General features: G+C 38.1%; 1 protein-coding gene across 1 annotated transcript in view; it reads left to right on the plus strand.

The window, feature by feature from the left end:
- Window positions 1-578: 578 nt before the first annotated feature.
- Window positions 579-13586, plus strand: part of C5 (complement C5) — a gene marked incomplete at both ends in the record, with an annotated part of 89465 nt that continues 76457 nt past the window's right edge. The window contains 4 exons of the mRNA XM_080709364.1: window positions 579-643; window positions 5420-5612; window positions 8229-8391; window positions 11064-11134. Of these exons, the coding sequence (XP_080565490.1) occupies window positions 579-643; window positions 5420-5612; window positions 8229-8391; window positions 11064-11134 (492 nt within the window). The remainder of the gene's footprint in view (window positions 644-5419; window positions 5613-8228; window positions 8392-11063; window positions 11135-13586) is intronic.

Raw genomic sequence — 13586 nt, forward strand, 5'->3', positions numbered from 1 at the left:
CTTCTCTAGACTGGGGAAGACAAGGAGCTGTTTCTAGGATGCCCTCTAGGGCTGGTTATCCCAAGGATGCTATCACTCAGGTCTTCTCTGTAAGCCAATCACATGGTGTGGTTGCCCCATGTAGTTCAGACGCATTCTAAAATCATCTCAATGGTGCAACTGAAACCAGGTGGGTCTCTGTCAGAATCAGAAACAGGTGGGATTGGCCAGAGGCATGCTGAAAAGTGTTGAAACTCAGAACAAATGTGCTGGTCTAGAAAGGCCAGAGGCAACGCAACATCCTGGTCTCTTTCGACAAGTTGTTCTTCCTGGTACCAAACTCCCATTTTAGTCCTTTTATTTATATTCATACAAATAAGTCCCCTGGGGGAAAATTCCTATAAAATACCTCCTATCTTTATTCCTGAGCATGAAAGGGTGTTTGAGACCTGATTTTAGTTTTCTTACCTAGAGATCCCTCTTTCTACATTAATAATTAACCAGAGAACTAATTTATCCAAATTCTTCAGGTTCAGTTCATTTAAAATGAAACTAGCTTCTTCAAGAAGGTTCTATTGGTTTTTAAACTACCTCTAGCCATGGACCTTTTGGGAATACTTTGCCTTTTAATTTTCCTGGAGAAAATTTTGGGACAAGAACAAACGTAAGTAAAAGAAGCCATCTTCATTTTACAATGTGTCTTAATTGTGATGAGTGAAAAAGTAAATTCAGCAGATTGTGTGTGAACTTAAAAATAACTGTCTTTTTTTTTCTGGAAACCTCCGAATGGAAAAGTCATAGAAGCATTTTGATTTGATGAGTGGCTAGCAACATGACAGCTTTTATGGGACTATTAATTATAAGTGATTATTCAAATTCCTCTCTAAAACAAAGCAAAAAGTAAACTCAATATCATAAACTTTTTGGTATTTATTGCTTACTTACATCTGGTGATTAGTTTTCTTTGTGTTTTTCATGAATTATATACACAATTAAGCCAGAATTACTTGGGGATCAATTCTAATACTGTGATTTGAAATGCTATTGTTGTCATTACTTCTACATGTGTGAGCTGATTCTTCCCAATATTTAGTGTTGCCAAAATCCTGGGCAGTTTCAGCTGTGTCTTAAAAATAGTGATCTCACGGATAGAAATAATGTTTGAGTACTGAAAAGCAACTGGATATTATCTAATCCAACTTACTTATTTTATGTGAGAGTAGGTACAAATAGAAGTAGTGATTGGCCAAAGGTCATGCTGCTGGGGAGAGACAGAAGCAGAACTTTAAAAATCTCCTGTTTACCTATTCAATTTTTCCCATTTTGTCATAAATTATATATATACATATATATGTGTGTGTGTATATATATATATATACACACACACACATACATACATACTTGGGATGTTATAAATGTACAGTACTCTCCTATCTCTAGTCTGAGATTTTATCACAGGGCCACCATTGCTCCACCCTTAGGTAGCTTTTACTCATTTCTTTTTGAAAGACAAGCAGCTAAAGCTCATAGAGACTGAGATTAATTGATTTCACATTAGGGGCAGAACTAGGGCTAGAAGCTAGGGTTCCAAAGTTCTTGTCCAAGGATATTCTGAATTCTTCCTACTACACTACATGGGCTTTTAATAAGAAGTATCTCCTCGTTTGCTCTGAAAAAGTGAGAATGAGCCCTTTACAAGTTGGTAGTCAATCGCTTTGGTTGGTGGATGGAACAAATATCATTTGAGCGTCTGCCCTGTGACAGGCACCAAGAGTGGAGCTGATGGGAGAAGACAATTTCTCGAGCTTGCATTATAGTGGAAGACACAAAGAATGAATGAATGAATGAATGAATGAATGAATGAACGAACCACAGATAATGAATGAATGAACTAGAGCTAGAAGAGGACAGATAATTACCAGTTTGTGAAAAAGAATAAAGAAAAGTAAGATAAAAAATGATGGGGCACTATTTAAAAGCGTGGACAGGATGGGTTTCCTAAGGAGGTGATGCTCAAAGAGGCTTGAACTGAAGGAGCAAGCCATAAATCTTATCTGGGGAACAACACAATCTAGGGAGAGTCCCAAGGAACATTCTTGCCCCTCTGCAAGCTCAGTGGCCAGATCCTCTGTGACTGATAAAAGAAAATAAAAGTCTAAAATTCTTCATATGGATAGATTATGTTACCTGATACAGCCATAAGAATCAAAATTTGTGTAAAAGTGGTTCCAGGTCATCTTCCCCTTCTCACAGCACTGCGCACTGAACCCAAGATACTCAACCACTGAGCTACATCCCTAGCCCTTCTAACTTTTTATTTTGAGGCAAGGACTCATTATAAATTACCCAGGTGGGCCTTGAATGTGCAGTCCTCCTCCCTCAGCCTCTGGGGTCACTGGGATTGCAGGCATACCCCACCACACCCAGCCAAGGTCACTTTTTAAGGGCATCTAAACCCTGCACATTTTATGTTTCACCACCACCACAGAGACAACTCAAAACAATAGAAAACTGGAAAGCATAAAGCTTTTAAGAATACTGAAATTTAAGTAGCTTTTAATCCCTAGATTTTTCTGATTGCAAAATTATTATTTTGTGTGTGTGGTACTGAAGATTGACCCCAAAGGCATCCTACCTCCAGATACACCCCAGCCCTATTTTATTTTTTTTATTTGGAAACAGAGTCTCACTAAGTTGTTAAGAGCCTCACTAAGTTGCTGAGGCTGGCCTCATACCTGCAATCCTCCTTTCTCAGCATCCCAAATACCAGAATTACAGGCAAGTGCCACCATACCTGGCTGAAAAATTCTTAATAAGTTTACTTTAGGACAGCTATCGAAGGCTTTAATTCCAGGTTCAATTCTTCTTTTTTATTATTGACTTTTTTGTGTGTGGGACTAGGGATTGAACCTAGGGCCATTCTACCTTTGAGTTACACCCCCAGCCCTATTTTTTATTCTTTACTACTGAGTTGCAAAGGGCCTCACTAAGTAGCTGAGGCTGTCTTTGAACTGTGATCCTCCTGTCTCAGCCTTCCAAATGCTGGGATTATAAGCTTGTGCTACTATGCCCAGCATTCAATTCTTAATTTTAAATTTATTACCTCTGTGACATGGGCAAGTTAGTAAGCTGTTTGATCATCTTAAAACAGGAGCAATAATAGGACCCACTTCACCAAGTAGTGGTAGCAACACAATAAGTTTTATTTTTACTTATTTTTAATTAATTAATTAATTTGTTGTGGGTCTGGAGATGGAACCCAGGGGCATTCTATCTCTGAGCTATACCCCCTGCCCTATTTTTTATTCTTTATTTTGAAACAGGGTCTCACTGAGTTGCAAAGGGCCTCACTAAGTAGCAGATGCTGTCCACGAACCGCGATCCTCCAGTCTCAGCCTCCAGAATGCTGGGATTAAAGCGTGCACCACCACGCCCGGCAATGATAAGTTTTATATATGAAGTGTTTAGGATAGCGCTTTGAAGACAGCGAGAGTACATGCATCTTATTGCCATTTCTCATTTTTGCCAGTGCCCTATTAAGCAAATGGGCTGAGATGATGGTGGCTGGAGGTCTGTAGATTCTGAGTGACTCCAAATGTGTTTTGTAGGAGACATGCCATAGGCTTTAAAGATTTACTTAACGCTAAATTAATTTCATCATGACTAAACCCTTGCCTATTTTTAAAGACTTTAAAAATGTCATAATGTAGCCAGGTTTAGTGGTACATGCCTGTAATCCCAGTAGTTGGGAGGCTGAGATAGGAGGATCACAGGTTCGCGGACAGCCTCAGCAAGTAGTAAGACTTTCATCAGCCTACCTGTTTCAAAAAAGAAAAATAAAAGCCCTGCATGGTGGTGCGCGTTTGTGATCCCAGCATTTGGGAGGCTGAGACCAGAGGATCACTGTTCAAAGACAGCCTCAGCTACTTAATGAGGCCCTCCGCAACTTAGTGAGACCTTGTTTCAAAATAAAGAATAAAAAATAGGGCAGGTGGTATAGCTGGGCGGTGGACTGCCCCTGGGTTCCATCACCAGAATCCCCCCCCAAAAAAAAAGAAAGGAAGGAAGGAAGAAAGAAAGAAAAGAAAATAGGGTCAGAGGTATAGCTCTCAGGTAGAACACACCTGGGTTCAATCCCCAATAATACACACAAAATGTCGTAATGTTTGTAGGAGCCTGCAACAATTCTGCCCAGTGGGATGTGGGTGCACCCCAAAATTGTTGGGCCACTTGAATTAGTCAATCACTATTGCCCTTTTGGATTGATACACACTTCTTATGCCGTTTTCACAATACAAATTATATGCCTTTTTGATGTTTAATTAGTAATCCAGTTTATATTTGAAAGTTTCCAGTGGAAACTTATATTGAAAAGACAATGCAAAAAGCACACATTTTCCAAGTTGAGTTTCAAAAGCTTGCGTAGGTTCAGTTCCATTCTTGTATAAATTGCATGAAAGATAACATGAAGGCAACAATTTAGGATTTGAACCATGCTTATACCTTGACCTCAATTATACACATAACTAGGAGAGACATGGAAATAAAGACGTGGCTCCTTTACTTCTAAGCACGTGACCTTGGTCAAATTTACCTCTGATCACATGTAAAAGAGGAAGAATAATATTATCTACATCATTGGCTTGTAGAGATTTTATAACTTCCATATAAGTGCCAATATTGCCTCCGGTATATGAAAACTACTTAATTACTATTGCTATATTATTTTTGTCTAAATGTTATTATTATATTATTATCTCCTCAAGGACCCTCATCTCCGCTTCCATTTCCAGACATAGCTCCCTAGCTTACCTGTATTTGACATTTGCCTTTATCTGCTCACAAGCATAACATATTTCTAAGATTACTTCTTTTCAACTAACTTGGTGAAATGGATGAATCTTTTTAATTATTGAGTACTAAGCATGCTGGGTGCTGGGTGCTGGGTGCTGGGTGTTCTTATTTAACCTTTACCACAGCCTGGTACAAAAACATACTTTCACAGATAGAGTACTTTTTGCCGCAGAAAAGCCTAGTGATTTGACGTCAGTCGCTAGGCCAGCAACAGATGGCAGAGCTGAAATTCAACAAGTGGTGGTTCCATTTCTCTTTTCTTCACTGGGGGAATCAAAAGAAGGACCGCCACTCACCGGTGTCCCCGTGACCCCATCATCCTCAGCTGCGGCTGCCCACAGAGGCGCTATTATTTTCTCTCTAAATGTAAACCAAGTCTCCCTCTCTGTTTCTCAGGTCGTAATTTCAAATTCTTTCTTTTTGGAAACGATGCTAAAATGATCATAGATCACAAAATGAAACTGGGCTTCAAAACATCAATTTAGGTGGAACTATGTCTATTTAAAATTGAATCTCTTGAGTGAGCGAAAAAAAATTTTAGAAGTATAACAGGTCATATAAAGATATTTTTTTTCTGTTTCAACAGATACGTCGTTTCGGCACCCAAAGTATTCCGTGTTGGAGCATCTGAAACTATAGTAATTCAAGTGTATGGGTACACCGAAGCATTTGATGCCACCATCTCTATTAAGAGTTATCCTGATAAAAAATTTAGTTACTCTTCAGGCTATGTTAATTTATCCCCAGATAATAAATTCCAAAACTCTGCGATCTTAACGGTATGTATTGATCCTTCCTTTTTCTTTATGTATACGGATTCTATTCGATAGAGGTATATACAAAGTTTGAATTTGGTAACAGAGACTTGGTCATTTGCAATACTCTACCACTGTTTATTAGATAAATATCAGTCACTAACGATAATAGGAATGAAACAGAAAATTCTAAACAGAAAAATTGTGTCTTTGAGCACAATTTGATTTAAACAACGGACATGGATGTTCACATTATTTTTATGTGTATTTGTGTGTGGCAATGGGGATTGCACCCGTGGGTGTTCTTCAACTGAGTTACACCCGCAACCCTTTTTATTTTGAGACAGAGTCTCTAAATTTCCCAGGTTGGCCTCAAATTTGCAATCCTCCTGTCTCAGTCTCCCAAAAACTGAGATTACAGGCATGTTCCACCGTGTCCAGCCTAAATATTCACATTATTATTGGAAAATAAAATCGTGAAAATATTTGGAGATGGTTAAAAATACTTGTCCTTCTGTGAAAAGCATAATTACAAAGAGATATAGAAATATAAATGTGAGTATGGATGTATAGTGCATAGCTCACAAAAATCCATGGATGCTATTCAACATGTGTTTGCTTAACCTTTGATATTCTAAAGTTATAACTTCCCAAATTTATTAATAAAAGTATTGACTAGTAAAGTGAATAGTTCTCACTGACAACTCGCAGTTAATAGAAAGATCAACCTTATCAACTAACTTTTTCTTCTGTTAAGATACTGAAATATAGAGACATGCTTGTGACTCATTTCTTAATAAAAATTCTGATGCCCAATAAAGAATAAGAAAAATTAAAGAATAACAAAGTTGGAAGTGGTTCTGGGATCATTCAGAGCAGTGCTGTTCCAAAGTGAGTTCTTTATAAAGAAACCCCAAATTACAAATTTATAAAGAGCTTCAAATTAGAATTATTTTAATTAAAAAAAACTAAAACTAAAAAAGAATGGTGTTAATTTTTAATATTTTGAATTCATTTTGTAAATTTCTTTTGACTTCTAATTATTTAAAAATCAGAGCTGGGCATGGTGGCACATGCTTGTAATCTCAGTACTTGGGAGACTGAGATAGGAAGATCACAGGCTCGAGGACAGCCTCAGCAAGTAGTGAGACACATTAACCTAGCGAGACCCTGCTTCAGAATAAAAGTAAAATAGGGTTGGGGGTGTAGCTCGGAGGTAGAATGCACCTGAGTTCAATCCCCAGTGCCAAATATAAAAAAGCATAAGATTATGCTTAATATTATGTTTATATGTAAACATAAAGCACATTATACTGCAGATTATTTTTATCATATTATAAATAATAAAATGCCAATGCTGAGTCTTCCCAGTTTTTATCCTTTAAAAGCAATGTATTTGATATTTAGGTTTAAAAAACATTAATGCAAATGAACTCAAGCCAAACAGAGAAATTCTTCCATTAAAAGTTTTGATGGCAAGTACTATCCTCTCTTAACAAATACTTCCACTTATTAGGTTTATTAGGAATTAAAATTTGGAGGGCGTGGTGGCACAAGCTTGTAATCCCAGCATTCAGGAGGCTGAGACCAGAGGATCACGGTTCACAGACAGCCTCAGCTACTTAGTAAGGTCCTTTGCAACTCAGTGAGACCCTGTTTCAAAAATAAAAAGACTGAAAAATAGGGCTGGGAATGTAGCTTGGAGGTACAATGCCCCTGGCTTCCATCCTCAGTAACACACACACACACACACACACACACACACACACACACACACACGAATTAAAATTTATTTCCCAGAGGTATAATTTCAGTAGACACTCTGTTCTAAGATGCAAGGTAACCATTAGCTCTGTGTGGCTGTTTACTGTTAAATCAATCAATGGTATATTGAATAGCCTATAGATGGCCAGTTAAAAAAAGTAGATGAAGGGAAAGTAATCATAAACATTTTATAGATTTTTATTATGTTTTCCAAGCTTATACAATAATCTCACGTTTCTCATTCCATAGCCGTTGGTTTTAGTGATTAATATTCACATCCTATTTTAAATCCTAAATTTACTTAGGAACTCTTTGCCTTTTATTACATATTTTTATGTATTAAATTCACATATCACTGAATGAAAAGGGGACAATTACAATCACAAACACAAGCTGTAAGCATGCCTGTCACCCCGTGGGAGCAGAAGTGTGTGACATAACACAGTGTCCGGCGCATCATGAGGATGTTGTCTCAAGGGTGTGAAAACAGGGATTAATCTAGTGGGCTGATGAAGTAAAGGTTTTCTAGGAGCTTCTAGAGCAATCACTTTATTAAATGAGTATAAAATGAAGGACATATGGAAACCCAAAATACTTTCAGTTCTCAAAGTTAAATGTTGATGAGGCTAGACACTCAAGGGCTGTGGATAAAATTAATCTGCTCCTCTGGCCCCTGGACCACATCATACGTGGTGAGGGACACACTCATTTTTTTTTTTTTTGGTTTTGATGAGATGATGGTTTTTGATAAAAATCAAGATATAATGTAAAATATAAAATTATAAAAATACAATTTTGAATAGGCTTTGATAAAGTCAGCAGGTTTTATAAGCTTAGACTTCTTGTTTTCTTTCCCATCAACATTTTCTTTTACAGATACAACCCAAACAACTGTCTGGAAGACAGAATTCAATTTCCCATGTGTACTTGGAGGTTGTCTCGAAGCATTTCTCAAGATCAAAACAAATGCCAGTAACCTATGACAATGGATTTCTCTTCCTCCATACAGACAAACCTATTTACACTCCCGAGCAGTCAGGTAGAAGACGAGTTGCTTCTTTCTTTGGGGGGACGATGGACACTCAACTGTAGAGCTTTATAACATCAGAAATTGAGTCGAGAGAGGTTTCCAGCTTGCTCAGAAGAGACTCAATTTGTACTGTCTTTATACTTTTAGGTATCATTTTGGTGTTCAATGTACAGATGAATTGCTGAATGAATTGCAAAATTACCTGCTACATTATCTGCTCTATCAGTTCTAAGTAGAAAAACTTTTTCTTTTTTCTTTTTGGTGCAGTACTAGGTATTGAACTCAGGGGCATTCGACCTCTTTCACCTGAGTTACCCCATAGCAATATTGTTTTGTGTGTGTGTGTGCGCGGTACTGGGGATGGAACCCAGGGGCATTTTACCCTTGAGCTACACCCCCAGCCCTATTTTTTATTCTTTATTTTGAAACAGGGTCTCACTGAGTTGCAAAGGTCCTCACTGAGTGGCTGAGGCTGTCCACAAACTATGATCCTCTGTCTCAGCCTCCCAAATGCTGGGATTACAAACATGCACCATCTCTTCCTGCAACAAAGCAATTTTTTTATTTTGAAACAAGGTCTCACTAAGTTTCAGAGGACCTCACTGAGTAGCTGAGGCTGGCTGTGAACTTGCAATCCTCCTGTCTCAACCTCTCAAGTACTGGGATTACAAGCATGTGCCACCACACCTAGCAGAAAAGCTTATTTATTTATATTATTATTATTATTATTATTATTATTATTATTATTATTATTATTACTGGTACTGGGGTTCCTGGAAGCCCTTCTTCCTCTGGGCTACACTCCCAGACCTATTTTTACATTTTTATTTTTGGAAACAGGGACTTCTAAGCCAGCGCGCGCGGCTGGCTTCGAACCTACGCGATCCTCCTGTCTCTGCCTCCCAAGCGCGGGGATTACAAGCGTGTGCCACCACACCCGGCTAAAGCTTTTTTTTTTTTGTAATATTCTAAATTGTTGTGTTTGAACTTATTAAACAAATATAAGACTTAATTGCAAGTACAATGTTGCCAATGGGAAAATAATGTATTATAGAATCATGTTTCTGAAAAATTTCCATTTACTCTGGAGCTAACCCCCATACTGGGAAAACAAATTCAAATTGAGGCCGTTAGCTATTTTAGCAGAGAATAAATTAAATCACAGAAAGGGATAAAACTTCATTGACAAAGAGATTTCACCTGAGAAAATTTCTGTTAAAACACTCTAGGCCCAGATTCTTTTAGATTGAGAAAGACCAGAGTAGCCCTTTTAAAGTCTGTGATGGCAGAAAGTCTGAATTTCTCTCCCAGGAAACCAAAAATAAAACACAGAAAAGTATGGATGCCTCCCAGGACAGCCAGTGCCCTTTCCCCAGGGATGCTCAGCCCTGGACTAGGTGTGTCTGTAAGGCAGGAGGAAAGCTTCAAGGTGGCAGACAGGTGGGGGGAGGAGGCAGAATGGGGGACATTAATTGAGCATCTTCTGTGTATTTTGTGATGTTAGTAAAAGCCATCTTAATGTGGCTTCCTTACAGAGCTTTGCATACTGACCCTGTAAAAGTCATCCGGCTTATGGGACTGGTTTTGTTTTATTATGTAGGCAATTTTTTGGCTATGGAATGATTTGAGCACCAACAAGAGAACTTATATCCCTGGGAGGAACTATATCGCTGTGTATCAAACAGCTATGAGTGAAAGCTAAGCGAGGCTTTTGTTTAAAAAGTAAAGGTTAGCCAGGTGCAGGTGGTGCATGTTCGTAATCCCAGTACTTGGGAGGATGAGACAGGAGGATCACAGGTTAGAGGCCAGCCTTGGCTATTTAGTGAGGCCCTCCAAAACTTAGTGAGATTCTGTTTCAAAATAAAGAATAAAATAATAAAACTGGGGGTGTAGCTTGGAGGTAGAATGCCCACGGTTTCCATCTCCAGTACCATTAAAAAAAATAATAAACCACATAAAACCACAGAATTAGAAGCTGCCTTTTGCATAAGAGCTACTTTGAGGCCTTGTTGGATTTTTTGTGTGTGTGTGGAGGAATATATAATGTATGAATCAAATTCTCAATTTTTTATTAAAACATTTTATCCTAATATAAGACAATATTTTATGCCCCCACATAAGCTTAAGGTAGATGTCACTATTTTACTACTATGAGATACCTGATAAATAATGGTCTAATTGCAGACATACCTAATTGTGTACTATGAATATATCCCCAAACAGCTACATATAAGTTTATTTTAATAAATTGAACCAGACTTCAAACTTACTGGGAGAAATAGTTCTTTAAAGAAATACCAGTAGCTGGGCGCTTGTAATCCCCGTGCTTGGGAGGCGGAAACAGGAGGATGGCGCAGGTTGGAAGACAGCCGAGCTGGCTTAAGAGACCCTGTTTCCAAATAAAAATATAAAAAATAGGTGTCTGGGAGTGTAGCCCGGAGGTAGAAGGGCTTCCAGGAACCCCAGTACTACCAAAAAAAAAAAAAAAAAGAAATACCAGTAGATTCCCTTTAAAATAAAAAATATTTAGTAATCTGTATGTTTGCAGAGTAACCTTTCTTTTAAATATTTGTGTATTGAGCTTTTTCAATGAAATGTATGTCTTCTAAGGATGACTGGTTTTAAAAATCAAAATATCCTTCTATTTAATGGAGTTGTTATTATATTAATTATTTTTACAGTAAAGGTCAGAGTCTATTCACTGAATGATGAATTGAAGCCAGCCAAAAGAGAAACCGTTTTAACTTTCATAGTAAGTACATTTTTTATTTAACGATGCTTTAATGTTTTTAGGACAAAACTTTCATTTCATAACCCTGTTCTGATACCACAGTGCCCCATAATGGTTATATACACCTATGTGGGAAAAGCATTATAGATGACGTATACCTCCACAAAAGGCATATGTGGAAAGCCATAAAAATTAAATCTTAACAAGTTGAAGGATTTTGAACTGAGCCATTTAAGTGATTTTTATTAAAGAGCAACCATTAATCACTAAGAATTAATTGAATATGTATTATTCTATTACATATTTAAAATGTTCTATTATTAAACTATGTATTAAAATCTTGAATGTAATACAAGATTTTTATTTATATAATTTAAGATAAAGAATTAAAATCAATGATGCTTACTTTGAAGGAACTTAGAGTTCAATAATGAGTATATTAATACCTGTGGAAATTTTTGCTAAACCCATGCGGTCAGCAGTTACCAGCCATTTCCGAGACATTCTATACATAACAGATGATATGAAATAAACGGATATGGTCTTACCCAGTTTGTAATAAACTCCCAGAGTTTTGTCCAGTTTTTATACCTGAGACATTTTTTGTGAGGAAATAAAATACAACAATTAGTCATTACTGCCCACCCATTAATGGAAGGTGTGCTAGAAAGGGTCCCTTCCTATAAGCTATGGTGCCTTTTCTGCTACTCAAAACACAACATAAACTTACCAGAATGCCAGTACAAAAGGCTAGATACTAGAGAACAAAATTATACTAGAATATGGACCAGAGAGATTGGGCAGTAGGACAAATGATATAGGAGACAGGAGCTCAAGGGGAAGACAAAATAGGGTGAGAGCAAGGGCTGATGTAGTTCTCTTCTGGAACGCAATGGGTAAAGGAAACCTTGAACTGGGTCTTAATGAAAGAAATGGAATGCTCTCTGCGACTATGCGCGTGCAGGTGAATATAACACTGTTAACCTGGACACTCGGGATGGGAAGGAGGGAAAAGGGGAGGCAGGGGGGCACCAAGTACTGTGTGAGTAGATGCCATTGTCAATATGATGTGCATTATGATGTGAGACTGTAGTGCACCAATACATAAATAAAAATATATAGGGAAAAAAACTGATGGAATTTTGTTTAAAATAATGAAAACCAGCCGGACGTGGTGGCGCACACTTGTAATCCCCGCGCTTGGGAGGCTGAGACAAGAGGATTTCGCTGGTTTGAAGACAGCCTCTGCTGGCTTAAGAGACCCTGTTTCTGGGAGTGTAGCCCGGAGGTAGAAGGCCCCTGGGTTCCATCCCCAGTAGCACCTAAAAAATAAAAACATTCCCATATTAAATAATAGCATGATTTAATCAATGGGAGCACAAAGAATTTAAAAACTGAGATAGCAAATAAACTGGCGGACTGGTAGAAAGCCTGGAACAGAACCGAGCAGAGGCAATATCTTGAAACTTCTCTCTGTCAGAGGATTCCAGGGTGCAGACATAAGGTCTTTACCCTAAGTCTTCACAATGTGTGTGAAGCAGAACCCTGGTACCTGTGCTGAATGGATTTGACAGCCTACATCACAGCTCCCCTAGGGGAGAGTTAGAGCATCAGGCCCCGGGGCCACGGGGAGTCAGTATGTAGGCAGGTGGGAATAAGATAGATACTGAGCTGCTATAAGTGTCCTTCGTCTTTACGATACGCTTTTTTACAATTTTTTTACAATTTATATTTCAAGAGAAAAACTTTCTAGTTGGGCATGGTGGAGCACGCTTGTAATCTCAGCATTCGGGAGGCTGAGACTGGAGGATCACGGTTTGCAAACAGCCTCAGCTACTTAGCGAGGCCCTTCGCAACTCAGTGAGACTCTGTTTCAAAAATAAAAAGACTAGCTGGGCGTGGTGGTGCACGCTTGTAATCCCCGCGCTTGGGAGGCGGAGACAGGAGGATGGCACAGGTTCGAAGCCAGCCTCGCTGGTTTAAGAGACCCTGTTTCCAAATAAAAAATATAAAATAGGTCTGGGAGTGTAGCCTGGAGGTAGAAGGGTTCCATCCCTAGTACAATAAATAAATAAATAAATAAATAAATAAATAAATAAATAAATACACTAAAACATAGATCTAGGAGTGTACCTTGGAGGTAAAGTGCCCCTGGGTTCCATCCCCAATACCGCAAAAAAAAAAAAAAAAAAAAGAAGGAAAGAAAGAGAGAAAGAAAGAATAAAAGTGGTGCTAAGCTAAATTCTTTAAGGCACAACCAGGACCTCCAAGTATAAAGGTCAAAATTTCACCTTAAATTTTTGCTAACCCAAACTCAAATGAAGCATGCAGAGAAACTATGAGAATGTTCAAGCTTATTTAGCCATTTTTAGGGATATATTAGGCTCAGAACTACCTATACTGTACATTTATCAAATGTCTACCTAAAAAATACCATTTTAAGACTGTTTCTGCTTGGCATGGTGACACATGC

The sequence above is a fragment of the Muscardinus avellanarius genome (assembly GCF_963383645.1).
Source record: "Muscardinus avellanarius genome assembly, chromosome: 13".
Lineage (NCBI taxonomy): Eukaryota > Metazoa > Chordata > Mammalia > Rodentia > Gliridae > Muscardinus > Muscardinus avellanarius.